The following is a 23,914-nucleotide window of genomic DNA, read 5'->3' on the forward strand; positions in this document are numbered from 1 at the left end:
ACTAGTATCCATGAGGACTCAAGTTTGATCCCTAGCCTTGCTCAGTGGATTAAGGATCCAGCATTGCTGTGAGCTGTGGTGTAGGTTGCAGACATGGCTCGGATCTGGAGTTGCTGTGGCTGTAGTATAGTCTGGCAGCTACAGCTCCAATTCAACCCCTAGCCTTGGAATTTCCATATGCTGCAAGTGCAACCCTTTAAAAAAAAAAAAAATTGAACCTGCTATTGTGGTGAAAGACAAGCATCATTGTTAATACCATTTGAACCTCTAAATTCATAAAAACTGTAGATACTTTATACTTTTTTTTTTTTTGGTCTTTTTTTTTTTTTTTTGCTATTTCTTGGGCCACTTCCGCGGCATATGGAGGTTCCCAGGCTAGGGGTCTAATTGGAGCTGTAGCCACCGGCCTACGCCAGAGCCACAGCAACGCGGGATCCGAGCCACGTCTGCAACCTACACCACAGCTCACGGCAACGCCGGATCGTTAACCCACTGAGCAAGGGCAGGGACCGAACCCGCAACCTCATGGTTCCTAGTCGGATTCGTTAACCACTGCGCCACGACGGGAACTCCTAGATACTTTATACTTTATTTCATTTTATCCTTTGCTTTTTAGGGCCACACGTACAGCATATGAAGTTCCCAGGCTAGGGGTCGAATTGGAGCTGTAGCTGCTGGCCTAAGCCACAGCCACAGCAACATGGGATCTGAGTCTCATCTGTGATCTACACTACAGCTCAGGGCAGTACCAGATACTTGACCCACTGAGTGAGGCCAGTGATCAAACCCACATTGTCATGAATACCAGTCAGGTTTGTTATTGCTGAGCCACAATGGGAACTGCTATTTTTATTTTTTCATTATTTTTCAAAATTGAAGTATAGGAGTTGCCACTGTGGCACAGCAGAAATGAATCTGACTGGGAATCATGAGGTTGTGGATTTGATCCCTCGCCTCGCTCAGTGGGTTAAGGATCTGATGTTGCTGTGAGCTGTGGTGTAGGTCGCAGACGCGGTTCAGATCCTGCATTGCTGTGGCTGTAGGTGTAGCCTAACAGACATAGCTCTGATTTGACCCCTAACCTGGGAACCTCTATATGCTGGGGGTGTGGCCCTAAAAAGCAAAAAAAAAAAAAATTCACATTGTAAAACACAGATTATTTTCACATTACTACCAAAAGAACTACAGGTCACATTTTAATATATGTTTCTAGTTTTTTTCCAAAGTGTACACCCCCCGTACACACACATTTATAGTTTTTTTTTTTTAAGTATAGATTTATACTGAATATGGACTTTGGGATCAAAGACTTTGAATTTTTATGAATGCTCTTAAGAGCATACTCCTACTCTGAACTGTATTGTGTTTTGTTTTGTTTCTTTTTTTTTTTTTTCTTTCTTTCTTTCTTTTCTTTTTTTTTTTTTTTTTGGGGGGCCACACCTGCAGCATATGGAGGTTCCCAGGCTAGGGGTCTAATTGGAGCTGCAGCTGCCAGCCTGCACCTCGGGATCCAAGCCACGTCTGTGGCCTACACCACAGCTCACAGCAACGCCAGATCCTCAATCCACTGAGCAAGGCCGGGGATGGAACCCGCATCTTCATAGATACTATTTGGGTTTGTAATCCATTGAGCTACAATGGGAACTCCCTGAACTGTATTGTTAATTGTCCTCAATAGTAGCATTCTCTGGATGCAACTGTAGATTATATTAATAAATTCATGTGGAAGGACCAGCTGTGATAAACATATCTTTAAAAAAGTACCACTACCAAAGAATGTCTTTGTTATTACTGTTTTTGGTTTAAGTAATTGAATTTAAAATTCATAATATGGGAGTTCCCATTGTGACTCAGCCCATGAAGAACACGAAATAGTCTCTGTGAGGACGCAGGTTCAATCCCTGTCCTCTCTCAGTGGGTTAAGGATCCGGTGTTTCCTTGAGCTGTGTTGTAGGTCACAGAGGCCACGTCGATCTGCTGTTGGCTTTGGTGTAGGCCAGCAGCTGCACCTCAGATCTGACCCTTAGCCTGGGAACTTCCATATGCTGCAGGTGTGGCCATAAAAAAAAGAAAAAGAGAATTTATAATATGGAACACTTAATTTCTGTCCAATTCCAATATACATCAAGTTCCTGTAGAAGTATTGGCATGATGCTTTTATGTGGTTATATCAGAGTTCCCTTTTGATAGTGGCATGTTGCAATGTCTATAATCTGACTTGATATTTTTCACTGTAAGATGTTTTGAAATTTTTCTTACAGGGTTTCTCTGCTGGGCTGTTTGCATTCTACCATGATAAAGATGGAAATCCTCTAACTTCAAGATTTGCAGATGGTCTCCCCCCTTTTAATTATAGGTATTTGTTGTTTTTGTTCTTGTTCTTATCTTTTAGGAGGGCGCTGAGACCAGAATCTGAGAATCATAGCATAAGTGCCGTAAATAATATGGCTTTTTGGCTCTAGCCTAAGAAGATTGTGTATCCTATCTTATTAAAACAAGATAGAAAAGGTTGTTTAGTGTCATCTTTCCACTTTACAAATGAACAATTGAGTTGGGAGAAAGCTTAAGTGACTTATCCAAAGAGCCAGGACTCTTCTCGTTAAGCAAAGCTCTTTTCCACCACTCTGTAGCTTACATTACTTTATAGGATAGTCAGGCCATGGGAAAATGTAGATTGGTTCGAGTTTGGTTTATTAATAATTATTGCGTTTACATGGCAATATTTACGTGTTAACTAGTGTTTTATTTAGCACATGATATTAGCAGTGATCTAGAGATTAAGGACCTAAAAGAAATAATACCAAGAAATATTGAAAAAACTTATCAAGAATTTTATGCAAAATACCAGTCACAGAACTATAACCATTTGCATGCATTTATATAAAAAATCAATCTTGGAGTTCCCGTCGTGGCACAGCAGAAACAAATCCAACTAGGAACCATGAGGTTGCTGGTTCGATCCCTGGCCTTGCTCAGTGGAGTAAGGATCCAGCATTGCTGTGGTGTAGGTCGAAGACGCGGCTGGGATCTGATGTTGCTGTGGCTGTGGTGTAGGCCGACAGCTGTAGCTCTGATTCTACCCCTAGCCTGGGAACATCCATAGGCCATGGGTACGGCCCTAAAAGCAGAAACAAAAAAGACATGTACATGAATATTCATTGCAGTTTTTTTGTTTTGTCTTTTTTTTTGTTTTTAGGGCCCTACCTGTGGCATATGAAAGTTCCCAGGCTAGAGGTCGAGTTGGAGCTATGGCTACCAGCCACAGTTACAGCCACAGCAATACAAGATCCAAGCCACATCTGTGACCTACCCCACAGCTCACACCAATGCCGGATCCCTGACCCACTCACTGAGTGAAGCCAGGGATCGAACCGGCATCCTCATGGATTCTAGTTGGATTTGTTTCTGCTGCACCACTTCAGGAATCCTCAGTTTTGTTTTTAATAAGCACAAAATGGAAACCATTCAAAGGTCCATCAATAGAATAATTGGCAAATAAATTGTGATATATTCCTATAATTAAAAACTACAAGGCACTAAAAATGAACACATTATTCCTCTATGTTATAACATGTATGAATACCACAGTTATAGGGTTGAGCAAAAGAAGCCAAAATTCAGTTGTATGGAGTTTAAAAACAGGCAACGAGAAGCTTCTGTTGTGGCACGTTGGTTAAGAATACGACTGCAGGAGTTCCCATTGTGGTGCAGTGGAAACAAATCCAACTGGTATCCATGAGGATGCAGGTTTGATCCCTGCCCTTGCTCAGTGGGTCAAGTGTCTGGTGTTGCTGTGAGCTGTGGTGTAGGTCGAAGATGAGACTTGGATCTGGTGTTGGAATGGCTGTGGCATAGGCCAGTGACCAGTGCCAATTTGACCCCTAGACTGGGAACCTCCATATGCTGTGGGTGTGGCTCTAAAAAGACAACAAAAAAACTTAATTCTCAGAACTCCTTCACTTTATCTTTTTTCTTTTCTTTTTTAGGGCCAGACCTGAGGCATATGGAAGTTCGTGGGCTAGGGGTTAAATCAGAGCTGTACCTGCCGGCCTACACCACAGTCACAGCAGTGTAGGATCTGAGCAGGTTCCTTAACCCACTGAACGAGGCCAAGGACCAAACATGCATCCTCGGAGCTCCCATAGTGGCTCAGTGGTTAATGAATTCAACTAGAAACCATGAGGTTGCAGGTTCAATCCCTGGCCTTGCTCGGTGGGTTGATCCAGCGTTGCTGTGAGCTGTGGCGTAGGTTGTAGACATGGCTCGGATCCGGCGTTGCTATGGCTCTGGCATAGACCTGCGGCCACGGCTCCAATTTGACCCCTAGCTTGGGAAACTCCATATGCTGAGTGTGTGGCCCTAGAAAAGGCAAAAAGACCAAAAAAAAAAAAAAAAAAAAAAAACGCGTCTTCACCAACACTATGTTGGTTTTTTGTTGTTGTTTTTTTGTATATTTTACTTTAATAAGTCCAAAGATCTCCATTTAGGTACCTAGAAGTTAATAAATATTAAACCAAGTAATAGAAATTCATAGTGTGGCCCAACAGGATCACCAGTATCTCTGGAGCTCTGGGATACAGGTTCAATTCCTGGCTGGGCATAGTGGGTTAAGGATCTGGCATTGCTTCAGCTGCTCCAGCTCAGATCTAATACCTGGCCTGGAAACTCCATGTGTCATGAGGCAGCCAAAAAATTTAAAAAACAAACAGATAGTAGTTTATTCATCATAATTTTTTTAGAGTTATATATGAAGAAACAAAATTCTAATGTAGAAATAGATGTTTTACTTCCTAGATTGTTTTTGTGTGTTTGGTGGTGATGGGTAAGTCTACGCTTTCCTAAGAATTGTGGTCTTTATGGGAAACACATAAATGGTGAGATAGATGCCATCTACATAGTGATGTAGGTGAGGAGGAGAGAGCTCCTACATACAAGAACCATTGTTAAGCTGATAGTTTGCAGTGCTTTCTTACATTTGGGATATTCCTCTAAAGTAAGAAATCTTGCAACATAAGTGGAGACAATAGAGTGATAAATTCAGGTGTTAGACATAGAAAGAGAAGGATTTGGCCCTAACCTATGTATTTGGAGAAATCATTAATCTTGAAATGTGAATGATGAAAAGGATATTGGAGTTATTAATAAAGTAAAACCTGTTTATTTTCTTGCTGACTTTGTTCACTATGTTTGTTTGTCTTCTCAGGGCCATACCCATGGCATACGGAAGTTCCCAGATTAGGGGTCCTATTGGAGCCACAGCTACAGCAGCCACAGCCATAGCAATGCCGGATCTGCGCCATGTCTGTGACCTACACTGCCGCTCATGGCAACACTGGATCCTTAACCCGCTGAGCGAGGCCAGGGATGGAATCCATGTCCTCGTGGATACTAGTCGGGTTCATTACCACTGAGCCACACGGAGATCCCCTGTTCACTGTGTTTCAACATTGCTTGCGAAGGAGAAAGAAAAGGAATTAAGAATAACCTCTCTAGGAGTTCCCACTGTAGCACAGTGGATTGAGTACCTGATTGCAGCGACTTGGGTAGCTGTAGAGGCTCTGGTTTGATCCCTGGCCCAGTGCAGTAGGTTAAAGGATCCAGCATTGCTGTAGCTGGGGCAGCATAGGTCACAGCTGTGGCTTGGATTCAGTCCCTGGCCCGGGAACTTTCATTTGCCATGACTGCAGCCTTAAAAAAAAATGATATATCATTGCAAAAAAATTTTTTTCGTAAAATAATGGTGGGAAAAATAGCCTCTTTATAGTCCGCTTTACTAGTGAGAATGTGAGATTCATGGGTTCAGTGGTAGAATTAATCTAGGAAGAAAGTGATATAGTTATAGGGAAAAATAAAAATTGATGTTCATTAAAATTTTATAAATAAATGTAGCACTTTCATAGTAGTGCTTTTATTTTTGCAAGATAGATTCCACAAAATGAGATTTTTGGTTTTAGTTATCTTTTTATTTCACTTACCATACTTTTGCCATACAGAAAAGTTGTTAAGTTTTATTTTATTAAATTCATCTATTTTTCCTTTATTGCTTAAGGAAGTTTCTTCTGCATTCCAAAAATTGTAATAAATATATTTTTAAAAATTTCTCCTTGTAAATTATTATTTGAATTTTTTATGTGTTTTACCTTTAATCCATTTGGAATTTATTTTTGCTTCATGTATTGGGGTTCTTTTGTAAGATACAGACATGTTGATAATTATTATGTCTTCTTGATGGATTGATCCTTTCTTCATTATCAAATTTCCTTCTTTGTCTCTGATAACAATTTTTGTCTTAGTCTATTTTGTCTGATATTAGTAAAACTGTTTCAGCTCTTTTTTGAGTACTGTTTGCGTGGTATATCTTTTTAATCTTTTTATGTTCAATCTATTTCATCTTTGGATCTAAACTCTGTCTCTTGCAGACATTTAGTTGGATCATATTTTTGTTTTGTTTTGTTTTTGATGCATTCTGCCAGTCAATCTTGCTCTGCTCTGCCTGGCTGCCAGGTTACTGGTTTTCACCATGATTGCGTGTCCTTCGTTTAAAAGGCTGCCACAGAGCTGGAGAGAGTATGTGGGAAACCACACAAAGCTTACTGTTCTTACAGAGATTCATCCATTTTTCTTAAAGAAGTATTTCCTGGATTTCTAGAAGCCTTTGGTTGATTTCCAGAGTTCTAAAAAAAGTTGATGTGACCAATTTTGATTTTTCTCACTGCTTTCATGAAGTGGAGACTTTTCAGAAGTCCTTACTCTGCTATTTTGACTGACATTTATTCAGAATTGTATTATATGGGGCAAAATAGGGATTTAACTTTATTTTTTTCCTGGATGGATAACCAATTTTACAGCGTAGTAATCAGTAAATTATACTTTCCCACTAAATTAAAATGCCACCGTTTTTATTATGTTTTCTTATATACAGTACTTGGATATGTCTCTGCACATATTTTTGTTTTATCTAGTAAATTTTTTGAGAGGAAGTAATTCATTTTCATCTTAGTCAAATATTAACTGTTTGAACTTGAGCAAGTTATTTCATCTCTCTAAGCTTCTCTTTATCTGCGAAATTGTGATGATAACTTCATAGGTATTAGAAAAACCAAATCAGAAACTGCTATCAAATACGTTCTTACTCTTGGTATATAGTAAGCTCAAATAATCTTTTTTTTTTTCTTTTTAAGGCTGCACCTGCAGCATATGGACGTTCCCGGGGTAAGAGTCCACTGGAGCTACAGGGGCTGGCCTATACCACAGCCACAGCAATAACGGATCCAAGCTGCACCTGCGATCTATGCCACGGCTTTTCACAATGCTGGATCCTTAACCCACTGGGCGAGGCCAGAGATTGAATCTTCATCCTTATGGATACTATGTCTGGTTCTTAACCCACTGAGCCGCAGTGGGAACTCCTCAAATATTTTCATTTCATAATGATTTTCATAAACACTTTTACATGTAAGAGGTGGTGAATTTGCAAAAAGGATTGCTTTTTTATTCTTTAATTGCAGTCTTGGATTATATCAATGGAGTGATAAAGTAGTTCGAAAAGTGGAGAGATTATGGGATGTTCGAGATAATAAGAGAGTTCCTCACACTGTGTATCTGCTGGTAACACCTCGTGTTGTTGTGAGTATTACTGAACTTCATATCTTATGAGCCTCTTTTCATTCATTATGGTCCTTTACTAATCATTATTGTTTTAGAATTTATGATTAAATTGCAAAGCCTATGATAGGAAACCTAATATAAAGGCAGTACGGTAAAGCTACAGGCCAAGAAAAATCTGAGGAAATAGAAATTTGGCGGTGACTCATACCCACTGTTTTAGGTTGTGATACCAGCAATCTGTTGTGATACCTCTTGGGATCACAGGTACTATTTGCATAATTGCTGATCATTTCATTTGGAGTCTGTTCTAGTCAGGCTTCTCCAGAGAAAGAGAACTGACAAGATGTGTTGACAGAGAAAGAGCTGGAGAGATTTACTTTAAGGAATTGGCTCATGTAGTTGTGGAGGTTTAGAAAGTCCACATTGTGATGAGGTAGGCTAGCAAGCTGAAGACTCAGCGAAGAATCGCAGTTTAAGTCCAAAGGCAGTTGGCTGGTGGAATTCTTTCTTGTTCAGGGGTGAAGTCGTTTTTATTCTATGAAGACCTTCAACTGATTGAACCGTTTATGTTATGAAAAGTGACTGACTTAGTCTACCAATTTAGATGTTTAGCTCATCCAAAAACGTTGTCACAGAAACATTCAGAATAATGCTTGATGAAATATCTGGGTACTGTTGGAGTTCCCATCGTGGCTCAGTGGTTAACGAATCTGACTAGGAACCATGAAGTTGCGGGTTTGATCACTGGCCTTGCTCAGTGGGTTAAGGATCTGGCGTTGCTGTGAGCTGTGGTGGAGGCCGTCAGCTACAGCTTTGATTAGGCCCCTAGCCTGGGGACCTCCATATGCTGCAGGAGCAGCCCTAGAAAAGGCAAAAAGACAAAAAAAAAAAAGGAAAAAAAAAAAAATCTGGGCACTGTGGCCCAGCCAACTTGAACATAAAATTAATCATCACATCCGTTCTCCTTTCCCCCTTCCTTGACTTCTGAACTTTTGCACTGCTCTTGGTTATTTCCCATCCATGGAGATCTCTACCTGAAGGACAAACAAAACCAAATGAATAAAATTGTTTTCAAATGAACAACTTATTTTTCTTACAAAGGCTATGTCCATAATAAGGGGAATTTACACTTGCATTAAAATCATTGTTGACACAAAAGTTGCTAATGGCAATCATAGTATATAACTTCTTTGAAATATATATGACTTAAAGGAAATAGTAGTTTAATAGCAAAGAAAAGTGTGACTGTCAAAATATTTTATTCAATTATATTAAAAACCACATTTTTAAAAGACATTGTCTCTTCTCACCAAAATGATTCTTTAATGGTTATTTTATAACATCCCGTGTGATAAAGAGTTTGCCATTAAGTTATTTTACTTTTTGTCAGGTTTATTTATTTTTTTCTTCTGATTCTTAGGATGAAGCACGAAAACATTTTAACTGTCCAATCCTGGAGGGAATGGAACTTGAAAATCAAGGTGGTATGGGCACTGAGCTCAACCATTGGGAAAAGCGGTTATTAGAGGTCAGTTTATTTTAAGATTTTACTAGACAAGTTTTCTCTTTATTAAAAGAAATTTATTTTATTTTATTTTATTTTTGCTTTTTAGGGCTGCACCTAAGACATTTGGAAGTTCCCGGACTAGAGGGTCGAATCAGAGCTGCAGCTGGTAGCCTATGTCACAGCAACACGGGATCTGAGCCGGGTCTGTGACCTACACCACAGTTCACTGCAACACCGGATCCTTAACCCACTGAGCAAGGCCAGGGATCAAACCCACATCCTCATGGATCCTAGTCGGGTTTGTTTCCACTGTGCCACAACAGAAATCCCAACAAAAGGAATTCTTACTTGACTTATTCAAACATGTAATAGGTTATAAAGTAAAAAAATCAAAGCCCCTTTTCAGAGTTCCTCTGTGGTACAGTAGATTAAGAATTCAACAATAGCAGCGTGGGTCAATGCAGAGGTATACATTTGCTCCCTGCCCCGGGGCAGTGGGTTAAAGGATCCAGCATTGCCACAGCTCCGGCTTAGATTTCAGTCCCTGGCCTGGGAATTTCCACATGCCATGGATGTGGCCATAAAAAAAGAAAAAGTCCCTTTTCTCATTTTGCTCTCCAGAACCACTTTCCAGATGTAATCACTATTTACATTTTTAAAAATATCCTTAAATCACTATTTAAGTTTTTTTTAATATCAGAGATGTTAGGTAGGTAGATAAACAGATACACTAACATAGTTTTTTTTTAAATAGATTCATACATTTTTGCAACTTTTTTCACTTAATGATATGTCTTAGACATCTTTCCAAGGAAATATAGGTACTTCTGCTGTGATACAATGTATGCTTTCCTAAGAAAACTCATTCTTTGGAGTTCCCGTCGTGGCTCAGTGGTTAACGAATCCAACTAGGAACCATGAGGTTGCGGGTTTGATCCCTGGCCTCGCTCAGTGGGTTGAGGATCCATCATTGCCGTGAGCTGTGGTGTAGGTCGCAGACTCGGCTCTGATCCCTCGTTGCTGTGGTTGTGGCGTAGACCAGCGGCTACGGCTCCCATTCGACCCCTAGCCTGGGAACCTCCATATGCCGCGGGAGCGGCCCAAGAGATTGCAAAAAAGAAAAAAAAAACAAAAACAAAAACAAAAAAAACCTCATTCTTCAAAATCAAACACCAAAAATAACAAGGCTTGTGGGAAACACAAATACCAGGGTATTAACAAAAACAATGTCATAATAAAAGTACTAGCTCAGTTTAAAAAGACATATTTCCGATAAATAAACTCCTATATTTATTCTAGTATTTCTTTACCTTATACAACAGCAAAATGCAATGGTAGATAGACAGGAGACTATAAATCTGAATAATGGGGCAAGAGTAAAAACTACAGAGGTTAGAGAACCATGCAGCAAGCAGATCTAAGACAGCCTCTGGCCATACTGAGCCAGTTGGAAGGATGTAGAGCGAACAGGCATGCTACACAGCAAAGCATTCCTCTGCTGCTGTGTCCGGCTGTCTTAGTATACTTTGTCTTTAGCTGGTTCTGCTCCATTGCACCAAACATTAAAATCCAGGGAGAAATCTTTATGAACAAACATGATTCCATCTTATACTGACGTCATTCCCTTGTTTACCAGTCTCTCAGGAGCTCACTCGCTTTGCAGAAATACATGCACTAGGAGAATACTGTCTACTTGTATCTGCTTATTTTTTAATAGCTACTTAGTATTATGTGGATATCACAACAGTCCCTTGTTAATGACAGCTATGTTTTACATTTTTTATCTTAAAAATGTTGTAATGAGCAGTTTATATCTGCAGTACCTTACACAAGCGGCATTCCTATAGGTATTCTTATGTTCAGCTAAACAATTGAACTCGTAAGACCTAAACAGCTGACACTGAAAAAACTAATATTAGAATGATACAGGAAAGAAAGTACAGCATGCCAGCAAAGCAGAGTCAGGCATTTCTCTTGTGTTCTATACGGTAGTGTATGGGCTATCATCTGTGCTTCTCTCCCACTCCCTCCAGCTCCAATACCATAAGCACAAAACCTTAACAGAGGGGTGCAAGAACCAGCCTGGCTTAAAAATATTATGTCCCAAATAAGAACTAATATCTTGTAGTTCCCACTGTGACTCAGGATAACGAACCTGACTAGTATCCATGAGGATGCGGGTTCAGTCGCTGCCCTTTGCCCTCGCTCAGTGGGTTAAGGATCCTGCATTGCTGTGAGCTGTGATGTAGGTCACAGATGCGGCTTGGATCTGGTATTGCTGTGGCTGTGGCCTAGGCTATCAGCTGCAGCTCTGATTTGACCTCCTAGCCTGGGAACTTCCGTATGCCACAGGTGCGGCCCTAAAGAAACAAAAAGAACTAGTATCTTTGTAAACAATTTCATAGACATAACTTCCAGATGCCTGTAAGTGACAATAGCCATAAGAGTCACTGCTCACAGAGAAGTTCCAAACTGTGGCTTACTAACAGGTATTCATGTTCATTTACTGTAATCCCAAGTCCAGGGGTATATCAGGTGTCCTTAAATCCTGTTGCCTGGTAATATGGTTGACATTCCACCTTTGTTAGATTTCCAGGGAAGCAGAACTAAAAAGTTAACCTAAGGTCAAATTTGTTTACGTAGAAAGAGGAAGGATAAATCTCTGGAAATGAAATTTCTGGGTCAGAGAGTATGGAGATATATGTATGTATATAAATTACACACACACACACACATGTAATTTTTAAAGCTCTGTCTAGATAATTAAATAGTTTCAGTTTACATATATCATGATCCAGGTTAGAAAAATTATGAAAACAGTGAAATTAATGCTTGTGTTGACCATTATTATCTAGGTGACCACAAAGTAACAGTGATAGAAACTTAAGTAATTAGAAGTTTGGGATTAACATATACACACTACCATATATAAAATTGATAATAATCAAGGGCTTACTGCAGAGCACAGGGAACTCTACTCAATACTCTGTAATAACCTACATGGGAGAAGAATCTGAAAGAATAGATACTACGTATATGTATAGTGGAGTCATTTTGCTGTATACCTGCAACTCTGTAATAACCTACATGGGAGAAGAATCTGAAAGAATAGATACTACATATATGTATAACGGAATCATTTTGCTGTATACCTGCAACTAACATCACAGGTCTGTGGTGGCCCAGTGGGTTAAGGATCTGGCACCATCACTGCTGTGGCTCAGAGCACTGCTGTGGTGCAGGTTTGATCCCTAGCCTGGAAACTTCTGCTTGCCATGGGTGTGGTCAAAAATATAAATAAAATAACATTTTAAAAAGGAGGAGTTCCCTTGTGGCACAGTGGGTTAAGGATCCAGCATTGTCACAGCTGTGGTACAAGTTTGATCCCTAGCCCAGAACCTCTGCATGCCATGGGCAGAGCGGAAAAAAAAATTTTTTTAAAGAAAATATATGCATTTGTTCAAGGTGTAAATAAAAAAAAAAAACTTAAGGAAGACATGTATACTTACTTCTCACATGTGAATTTCAGTTTCTTTGTTTTCCTTAAGCAGTTTTTTTAAGTGATTCCCTTAGAAAGATGTAGAGTGGCCAGAAATGAAAATTTATTTACTTTTCAATGAAAGACTTGAGAGTAGTAATTTTATTAATTTCATAACTGCTGTCTTTCTCTGAAATAACTCTGTGTCCTTGAACTCTTTTTTTAAAAGATGATATTAAAATACTTGAGGAATTCCCTGGTGGCTCAGTGGGTTGACAATCCACCTTGTCACTGGTGTGGCCTGGGTTCAGTCCCTGGCCTGGAAATTTCCACATGCCATAAGTGCAGCCAAAAAAGAAAAGAAATGAAATATAAAAATACTTGATAGAGTTCTGTGGTGCAGCAGGTTCAGTCCCTGGCCCAGGAACTTTGCATATCATGGGTGTGGCCAAAATGATTTAATTAACTAATTAATTAAATAATTGGGATGACCATTCAGTGTTCGACATAAAGATTAGAAAAATAATCAGAGCTTCCCAAAAATAAAATATGCTTCCTTAAGAGACAGTGAGTTCTGGAGTTCCCGTTGTGGCGCAGTGGTTTACGAATCCGACTAGGAACCATGAGGTTGCGGGTTCGGTCCCTGCCCTTGCTCAGTGGGTTAACAATCCGGCGTTGCCCTGAGCTGTGGTGTAGGTTGCAGACGCGGCTCGGATCCTGCGTTGCTGTGGCTCTGGCATAGGCCAGTGGCTACAGCTCCGATTCAATCCCTAGCCTGGGAACCTCCATATGCTGCGGGAGCGGCCCAAGAAATAGCAACAACAACAACAAAAGACAAAAAGACAAAAGACAAAAAAAAAAAAAAAAAAAGAGAGACAGTGAGTTCTTACCATCAGGTGACCTCTTGGTAGGAATTTTATCATATGATTTAAGACAATGTGTAGATAGGAGTTCCCGTTGTGCCCCAGTGGAAACATATCTGACTAGAATCCATGAGGATGCAGGTTCAATCCCTGGCCTCGATCAGTGGGTTGAGGATCCACCATTGCCTTGAGCTGTGGTGTAGGTTACAGATGCAGCTTGGATCTGATGTTGCTGTGGCTGAGATGTAGACCAGTGGCTATAGCTCCGATTTGACCCCTAGTCTGAGAACTTCCTTATGCCCCAGGTGTGGCCCTAAAAGGACAAAACAAAAAAAAGGCAATGTGTAGATAGCCAATCTTGATATTTTGAGTCCCTCATGCAGCTCCTTTGATCCTATGATTCTGTAATATTTGTTTTGCATATTAATATGTGTTTTTGTGATCACAAAGTATAAAGTGTTGGTTGTAAAAGAATTTTCTTTGTAATTCAGACAAGTATTCCTCCTCCCCCTCCCCCAATTATCTGGGTATTTGTCTCAACTACCCAGTGGGTTAAGGGTCACATACACGGCTCAGATCCTGCTTTGCTGTGGCTGTGGCATAGACTGGCAGCTGCAGTTCTGATTCAGCCACTAGCCTGGGAACTTCCATATGCTGCAGGTGCGGCCCTAAAAAGCAAAAAAATTAAGTATATATATAAATAAAATGTTTTGTCAGCTTCTCACACTTTCAACTTTTTTTTTTTTTTTTTTTTGGCTTTTGTCTTTTGAAGGCCACACCCGTGGCAAATGGAGTTTCCCAGGCTAGGGGTCGAATCAGAGCTGTAGCTGCTGGCCTATACCACAGCCACAGCAATGTCAGATCCAAGCTGTGTCTGCGACCTACACCACAGCTCATGGCAATGCCAGATCCTTAACTCACTGAGGGAGGCCAGGGATCGAACCTGTGTCTTCACGGATGCTAGTCAGATTCATTTCTGCTGAGCCACGAGAGGAACTCCCAACATTTTAAATATATATTAAGTAATCATGGAAATAATTGGGAATTACAGAGAGTCCAACCTTCTAATTAAAATCTGTTGGTGATTTTCAGAATGAAGCCATGACTGGGTCTCACACTCAAAACCGAGTCCTCTCTCGAATCACTCTGGCGTTAATGGAGGACACTGGGTAAGACAGATGTGAGAATTTTATATGAATCATTTATTAAAATGAAATGAATGTTAAGATTACTATTGAGATGGAATTCCTCGGTGACACAGTGTGTTAAGGATCCAGCATTGTCACTGCTGTTTTTGAGTTGCTGCTATGGCACAGGTTTGATCCCTAGCCCAGGAACCACTGTATGCTCTGGGTGCAGCCAGGGGGAAAAAAAAAAAAGATACTATTAAGATGAAATGAATATTAGCTAAGAAAATCTGACATTTTACACTGAAGTGAAATATACCTATTTTTCAAATTTTGTGCCATTAGGTGTCCATTACCTATACCAACTCCATTCATTCATTCATTCAATAAATGTTTGAGATCCTGAGGTATAGTAATGAATAGAACAAAATCCTTGGCATTATAAGATTTATTTTTTTCGTAAGTAGAGTTCATGCTAATATGAAGGAAAATCTAATATAAACAACTTTTTAAATTGTAAACGAGGTTGGTTATGTATAGATTCCTGGCTTTTAAAGCAGTAGAACTGTCTCATAAAGCAGTAGAACACTGTTTCAGTTTCTGGGCCGGGGTCGAACCTATGCCAAAGCAGTGACAACAGAAAAACTCTTTAGTTTTTCTTTTCTAAAACTGATAAAAGTCGGTTTTCTGCCTTTGATTTTGTCAGGAAAGTAAATCAAGGTGATTTTTTCTGGAACCAGAACTTTTTTTTTTTGGCTGTGCCTGCATCATGTTAAGTTCCTGGGCCAGGAATCAAACCTGTGCCACAGCAGTGATCCAAGCAGCTACAGTGACAGTGCCAGGTCCTTAACCTGCTAGGCCACCAGGGAACTCCAAAATTAGAACATTTTAATAGTATTCTTTTGTCTTATTATAGTAGCACAATATTTAGTCATAAGCAGGGTCTGTATTGACAGACCATCACAAATTTAGGGAAGCAAGAAACTAGGGCCAGATGGATCAGATTAGGTAAAGGCTAGCCAACTATAATTCTACTTTCCTTGCTTAGTTTACTCCCTTCTCTCTTTTCTCTCATTCACTTTCTGTTTCTTTGCCGTTTTTCCCCTTGTCTCACACCTCTAAACATTTTCTGCTCTGTGATTTCTATCATCTTTGAAAACTACAATGGGAACATGGTTTGGTTTTTTTTGTTTTTGTTTTTGTTTTTTCCCAAATATAAAGCACCCTCAAGTACTCACATTTCCCTCAAGACTGAAGTTCCCCAAGATTGGGTTGTGATGATCTTTCTACACCTATAAATGTAATAAAATTCATTGGGTACTAACATTTAAAAAAATTAAAAAGGAGTTCCCGTCGTGGCGCAGTGGTTAACGAATCCGACTAGGAACCATGAGGTTGCGGGTTCGGTCCCTGCCCTTGCTCAGTGGGTTAACGATCCGGCATTGCCGTGAGCTGTGGTGTAGGTTGCAGACGCGGCTTGGATCTTGCGTTGCTGTGGCTCTGGCATAGGCCAGTGGCTACAGCTCCGATTCAACCCCTGGCCTGGGAACCTCCATATGCTGCGGGAGCGGCCCAAGAAATAGCAACAACAACAACAAAAGACAAAAGACAAAAAGACAAAAATAAATAAATAAATTAATTAATTAAAAAATTTTTAAAAGACTGAAGTTCCCCAGTCCCTGAAGCAGTGGTCCTGTGCAACAAGGGTTTTGTGACTAAATGCTCATCTGTTCACCAGAATCCTTTTTGAGGTCCTAGTTTGCTCATTGTTGAAATTAGTAATTGATGTGCTGGAGTTGTTTTTTAAATGGCAATAGTATAAAGTGCTTTGTTTGGATTATTTCCACAGCTGGTACAAAGCTAATTACAGCATGGCTGAGAGGTTGGACTGGGGCCGAGGAATGGGCTGTGACTTTGTCAGGAGGAGCTGTAAATTCTGGATTGATCAGCAAAGACAAAAGTAAGGATGCATTTTCCCACATAACGTCTTTGATAACACAGTCTAGTTCTGATTTTCTTCTCTATCTGCAGCCTAAGATATTCCTATTTTCAAAATGTGGTCTAAACAGTTTAATTTCAAAAGGTGTAGAAAATTGTCTTTCGGAGTTCCCATCATGGTGCAGTGCATAACGAATCCGACTAGGAACCATGAGGTTTCGGGTTCGATCCCTGGTCTCGCTCAGTGGGTTAAGGATCTGGCATTGCCGTGAGCTGTGTTGCAGGTCGCAGACATGGCTGGGATCCCGCATTGCTGTGGCTGTGGTGTAGGCCAGCGGCTACAGCTCCGATTAGACCCCTAGCCTGGGAACTCCATTTGCTTCGGGAACGGCCCTAGAAAAGGTAAAAAAGACAAAAAAATAAAATTAAATAAATAAATAAGTAAAAAAGAAAACTGTCTTTGGTGCTTTGTGATAATATCCTAATTAAGTAGCCAGTGTTGTTTTAAAACATATACCAAAAGTGTTGTTTTAAAAACATATACCAAAAGAATGTTTTAAAACATAAGTATCTGTTTTAAAACATATACCAAAAGAATCTACAGTATGAGAGTAGAGCTATAAAACATTTCTTTAGCTTATAATTCATAAATATATATATTGCAAAATTTTTGCATAGTCTAGCATTCTTTATTGTTGTCTTCAAGGAATGTACTCATAAATATAGATGCAACTGTTGATTCAGTATCAAAAAAGTATACAGGTTCTTTTGTATAGTGGTTCGCTAATCTGGATGCGTAACATAATTACCTAGCAAGCTTTTTAAAACACATGGTCTCCAATGTTGGGGAGAATACACATATGAGTTTATATATTTATGAATGTATATATTTTTAAACCTGTTAAGGTAATTATAGATTCACATACAGTTGTTAAAATATGGAGATCCCATGTACACTTTATCCAGTTTCCTTGATTGGTCACATCTTGTAAAACTCTAATACAATATCACAGCTGGGATATTCATATTGATACTGTCTCATGTGGATCACCATAGGGATCTCTCCAGTTATCCTTTGGTAGCCACACCCACTTCCCTCCCAACCCATCCCCTCCGTAACCCTTGGAAACTACCAATCTGTTCTCCATTTCTGTAATTTTGTCATTTTAAGAATGTTATATAAATGGACTCATACTGTATATAACCTCTAGGGATTGGGACTTTTTTTTTTTTTTGTCTTTTTAGGTCCACATCCACCTCATATGGAGGTTCCCAGGTTAGGGGTCAAATCAGCTGTAGTTGCCAGCCTGTGCCACAGCTACAGCAACACAAGATCCAAGCCATGTCTGTGACCTACACCACAGCTCATGGCAACACCGGATCCTTAAACCACTGAGCAAGGCCAGGGATCAAACCTGTGTCCTCATGGATACTAGTCAGATTTGTTTCCACTGAGCCACAATCTGAACTCCAACCTTTAGGGATTGTTTTTTTTTTTCCTACTCAGCATAATTTCCTGAGGAGTCATCCACTTGTTGGGTATATCAATGGTTCGTGCATTCTTTTTTTTTTTTTTTCTTTTTCTTGTTTTTTTTAGGGCCACACCCAAGACATATGGAATCTCCAGACTAGATGTTGAATTGGAGCTGCACTTGCCAGCTTATACCAGAGTCTTGGCAACATCAGATCCGAGCCACATCTGGACCTATGCCACAGCTTGCAGCAACACGAGATCCTTAACCCACTGAGTGAGGTCAGGGATCGAACCTGCATCCTCATGGATACTAGTCAGGTTCTTAACCTGCTGTGCCACAATGGGAATTCTAACAGTTTGCTTGTTCTTATAGCTGAATAGTATTCCGTGGTATGGATATACCACAGTTTGTTTAACCATTCACATGTTGACATCTGGGTTGTTTCCAGTTTTTGGCTATTATGAATACAGCTGCTATAAACTTTCATGCACAGGTTTTTGTGTGAACATAAACTTTCATTTTTCCAGGATAAGTGCCTAGAAGTACAGTCACTGTGTCATATGTTAGTTGCACATTTAGTTTCGTAAGAAACTGCCAAACTCTTTTCCAAGTAGCTATGCCATTTTGTATTCCAACAAGCAATGTATGAATGATAGTTTCTTTACATCCTCACCAGCATTTGGTATTGTCAGTATTTTTTATTTTAGCTCTTCTGAAAGGTAGTTGAGATATCTCATTGTGATTTTAATTTGCGTTTCCCTAATGGCTGGTGATGTTGAAAATCTTTTCATGTACTTATTTGCTATCTGCATATCCTCTTTGGTTAGATGTCTCTTCATGTCTTAAGCCAATACAAGTTTTAATCCTCTTAATAGGGTTTTTGTAGAGCAAAAGTTTTTAATTTTGATGAAATTCCGGTTATCAGTTTGTTCTTTTATGAGTCATAACAATGCCTGGTTCCTGTCTTCAAACATTCTAATTGAATTGGTATGAGATACAAAGTGGGCATGGATATTTTAAAAAATCTCTCTAGGAGTCCCCATTATGGCTCAGCAGAAACAAATCTGACTAGCAACCATGAGGACGCGGGTTCGATCCCTGGCCTTTCTCAGTGTGTTAAGGGTCCGGTGTTGCCGTGAGCTGTGGTGTAGGTCACAGACACGGCTTGGATCCTGCGTTGCTGCGGCTGTGATTTAGGCAAGTGGCTACAGATCCGATTTGATCCTTAGCCTGGGAACCTTCATATGCCACGGGAGTGGCCATTAAAAAAAAAAAAAATCTCTTTAGATGTTTCCAACATGCAGCAGAATTTGGGAACAACTACTCTAGCAGATCAGATTGTAGTACTGGAGTTAACTCGCTGTCACAAGCACAGAAATATCTGCAGGTGCTTCTTTCCTCTGCTCACAAGCAGCTTTTCCCATAGAACACTTACAACTCAGATGTCACTCCCTAGTGGAAACTGCGAGCAATTCAAACTGCTTTGAGACCTCACCCCAGTGAAAAAAGATAAGAATAATGTCTTGGGAGTTCCCATCGTGGCTCATCGGTTAACAAATCTGACTGGCATCCATGAGGACACAGGTTCAATCCCTTGCCTTTCTCAGTGGGTTAAAGATCCGGCATTGCTGTGAGCTGTTGTGTAGGTTGCAGATGCGGCTTAGATCCTGAGTTGCTTTGGCTGTGGTGTAGGCTGGCGGCTACTAACTCCAATGAGACCCCTAGCCTGGGAACTTCCATACGCCTTAGGTGCAGCCCTAAAAAAAAAAAAAAAAAAAAAAAAATGACATCTTCTTCAGCACATAAGTACCTGTAATCAGGTGTGTCTGTAATGAGCAAAGCTCTGGCCCTGAAGAGAGAAGTTAAAGTCCCAGCTCTGTTGCTCATCAGCTCCTTGACTGTGGGTAATCCAATTGTCTTAGATTTTTTACTTGTCAATAAAATGAAGATACTAGTTCTACTCTACTTTATGAGACACTGATACCCTGAATAATGATGTTACATTCTGTTTTAAATTTCTGTTAATTATAAAATGCCAAGTAAAATGTGTATGATCTGGCCATTCAAGATGGTTGTTTACTTGCTCTCTGTACATTCCGCTGCTCAACCAGTCCCTGTTTCACTCACATGTCTATTCAGTCCTCCTAATTATGGGGCTTAAGCAGTAACTGCCTATGTGCTTGCTGCCATCCCAGCTGCTGGTTTCCCTGGTAACTGAGAATCCAAGCTGACATCCCTTCTCCTATATAAATAACAGCCCCTTTCTCCCCTGAGTAGTGAAGATTGCTGCCTTGTCCTGCTGTCTGCTGTACAGGATGGGGAGTCACTCCAGGATCCTTTTGTTTCATAAATGTAAGATACCCTGTCCAATAAACCACTGATGTCTCCATTGCTGTCTCCAGGCTCTTTCCATGTGGAGGCTTATGGGCCCTACAGGGTGCAGCCCAACAAGTGGAATAATTTAACATCATATTATTCCCAAACATTGGTCCTTAGTTTGAATGCATCACAGTCACCTGGGGAAATGTTTTTTAAAATAATATAAAAATAAAATACAAATCCCCCTTCCATTTCTGGGAATATGTACTTTTTCCTGTTCCTCCTCCTAAGTACAACTAAAATCCTTAGATAGTATAAGTAAAACAAACACAAGAAGACTCTGAAAGAAGGGAGAAGGCAGACTGATTAGTCCCAAGTTCCTCCATTTTACTGGCAAAAGTGGAGAAGAAGATAAATAGGATCTTATTTAAAAACAATGAAATAATATATCTGGCATTAATCTCTCACACCTACATTAAGCATTTCCTTTACCTTTTGAAGAATAGTAAGTTTGTAACTTGATTTAGCAGTTAGTTTTAAGGTATGAGGGCATAGTGAAATTGTAATGGAAAAGACAAATTAGAATCAACTTGGAATATCTTCTTCAGAGTTTGATGCCATCATGTTTATGTTTGTGTGCAGGAGGCAGGTGCTGAGCCCTTACTGTGACACACTCAGAAGTAACCCATTGCAGTTAACTTGCAGACAGGACCAGAGAGCAGTTGCAGTGTGTAATTTGCAGAAGTTTCCGAAACCTTTACCTCAGGAGTACCAGGTAACACTTACTTGGGGCACAGTATCAGGAATCAACCTTTTTTTTTGTCTTTTGTCTTTTTGTCTTTTTTTGTTGTTGTTGTTGTTGTTGTTGCTATTTCTTGGGCCGCTCCCGTGGCATATGGAGGTTCCCAGGCTAGGGGTTGAATCGGAGCTGTAGCCACCAGCCTACGCCAGAGGCACAGCAACGCAGGATCCGAGCCGCGTCTGCAACCTACACCACAGCTCACGGCAACGCCGGATCCTTAACCCACTGAGCAAGGGCAGGGACCGTACCCGCAACCTCATGGTTCCTAGTCGGATTCGTTAACCACTGCGCCACGACGGGAACTCCAGGAATCAACCTTTTAAAAAGAAGCCTCCGTTTGAATTAGACAAGTGACTTCTCAAGTTTTTCAGTTTATAAGGCTCAATTTGATTTCTGTAATTTAGAAAAAAACTGGAGAATTCCTCCATTTCTTTATAACCAATGTGTTAATCAGTAGTAGTTAATTAGTACCTAGCAATGCCCTGCAATGGTGGTAAGAAACATTTAGAATGTTTATTTTCATCTTTTTTTTTAAACTGCTTGTATTTTCTTTTTAATTGTTTCCAAAGTCTTCGTCTTTAATTTACGCTGAAAACAAGGTTCTTTTAAAAAAGTAACTGAGGTACTCTGATCCAGTTAATTAGAAGGCTTGGAAGTTCTGCTTTAGAAATTTTGCCTAATGGGATCTAAAAGGTGAGGGAAATGGTCCCACACGTTCATTCTGAATCTCTGATTTGACCTTCAAGATTTTGTCGATGTAGCTATCTCTAAAAAAGCCTCTGCTCTGCCTGCCTTTGACAAAAGACCCATTAGTTAAAATGATACCTCAGAAGGGAATTGAAAGTGATTACTGGAGTTCCCCTCGTGGCTCAGTGGTTAACGAATCCGACTAGGAACCATGAGGTTGTAGGTTCAATCCCTGGCCTTGCTCGGTGGGTTAAGGATCTGGCGTTGCTGTGAGCTGTGGTGTAGGTTGCAGACGCAGCTTGGATCCCGAGTTGCTGTGGCTGTGGTGTAGGCTGGCAGCTATAGCTCCCATTCGACCCCTAGCCTGGGAACCTCCATATGCCGCAGGAGCAGCCCAAGAAATGGCAAAAAAAAAAAAAAAAAAAAAAAAAAGTGATTGCTAAATTTTGAGCTTCCTACATATGTTTGTTTGTTTTGTTTTTGTTTTTTGTTCTTGTCTTTTCAGGGGCACACCCATGGCATATGGAAGTTCCCAGGCTAGGGGTCAAATTGGAGCTGTGGCCACCGGCCTACACCACAGCTCATGGCAAAACTGGATCCCTGACCCTCTGAGCGAGACCAGAGATTGAACCAGCATCCTCATGGGTACTAGTCGGATTCGTTACCACTGAGCCACAACAGGACCTCCCTGTTTTATAACTCCTTCCTCCATATGTTTATGACCTTGCTGAGTGTTCAGTACTGTAAGAGGCCACTATATTTCTAGGCTTAGTAATAGAATTCAGTGAGTTGATGTAAAATGTCAACTCTTTAAAATTTATCTGGTATTTTGTTCCGTTGGTGTTTAACGTATTTCATATATATAGATCTCATTCATTTTCTCATGGTGTTTTCAAGTTTGTCAAAACTGCATATAAATTAAGCCTCCTAAAAATACTCAAAGTACATTATATATAAAACATCTTAATTCTATGGATTAGTTTTGTGAGCTCTTAAAACTCTTCCTATTCATCCTTTTAAAACACCAAATTTGTCATAAAAAAAATCAAATTTGTCATCTAATACAAATCTTAGACTAATTTACTTACCTTGTTTATTTCTTAAACTACAACCACCCTGAAATTCCCGTCTGTATGAAAAAAATAGATTACTTTTTTGCGTTAAACAGCATTATAGGGTTGCCATACATTTCCTGTGCACTTTGATTATATAGAATGTGTCTTATTTTCCTGCCTTCCTAATATTTCTTTCCTCTCAGTACTTTGATGAACTCAGTGGCGTACCCTCGGAAGATTTGCCTTATTATGGTGGCTCAGTAGAAATTGCTGACTACTGCCCTTTCAGTCAGGAATTCAGTTGGCATTTAAGTGGTGAATATCAACGCAGCTCAGATTGTAGAGTATTGGAAAATCAGCCAGGTTAGTAGTTTAATGAAGTTAAATGTTATATACATATTAAAAGTATTTATCACCAATGTAAAATAGTGATTAAGGGCACAGACCCTAGAGCCAAATTGTCTGAGTTTGTGTTATGTTTCCACGGCTTTCCATATGTTTGCAGTGACTTGTCTGCGCCTCAGTTTTCTCCTGTATCCAAAGAGGATAATACCTATCTCATAGAGTTGTGAGATTAAATGAATTAATATAATAAGTGCTTAGAATTATGACACACAGAAAGGATTGTTGGCTATTAGATACACTTGCACATGTATGTATACACGCATTACCACTTAGTAATACCTTACATCTGCATGACACTTCTCATTTGCAAAGCACTTGCATTTTTATCCTTTCGTTCTGTTCTAAAAAACCTAAAAAGAGTCCTAGAGAGGATATTATTGAATTTCTCCAATGAGGGAAGAGATACTAAGTAATACAGTTAATTGATGTCAGGGCAATATCCTCCAATGCAGAGCTCTTTTTATCATAATAAGTATCCTATTTTCTCCGCTCCTAAGGAGTGTACATTTTGTATAATTTATTTATTTTTAATATTTTATATTTTTTTGCTTTTTTTTAGGGCTGTGCCTGTGGCATATGGAAGTTCCCAGGCTAGGGGTCGAATCAGAGATATAGCTGTTGGCCTGTGTCACAGCCACAGCAACATGGGA

General features: G+C 39.9%; 1 protein-coding gene across 1 annotated transcript in view; it reads left to right on the forward strand.

Annotated features, from left to right (window-relative positions):
- The window catches only part of LMLN (leishmanolysin like peptidase), a 60,646-nt gene that overhangs the window by 21,301 nt on the left and 15,431 nt on the right, over positions 1-23,914 (forward strand). Inside the window, 7 exon segments of the mRNA NM_001445170.1 lie at positions 2,262-2,356; positions 7,509-7,626; positions 9,029-9,136; positions 14,549-14,625; positions 16,433-16,543; positions 20,958-21,090; positions 23,063-23,222. Of these exon segments, the coding sequence (NP_001432099.1) occupies positions 2,262-2,356; positions 7,509-7,626; positions 9,029-9,136; positions 14,549-14,625; positions 16,433-16,543; positions 20,958-21,090; positions 23,063-23,222 (802 nt within the window).

Source organism: Sus scrofa, chromosome 13 (assembly GCF_054392235.1).
Source record: "Sus scrofa isolate SSC_HxYL_T2T_F1_AM1 chromosome 13, Sscrofa_HxYL_maternal_Yorkshire_Landrace_v2.0, whole genome shotgun sequence".
NCBI classification, from domain to species: Eukaryota; Metazoa; Chordata; class Mammalia; order Artiodactyla; family Suidae; genus Sus; species Sus scrofa.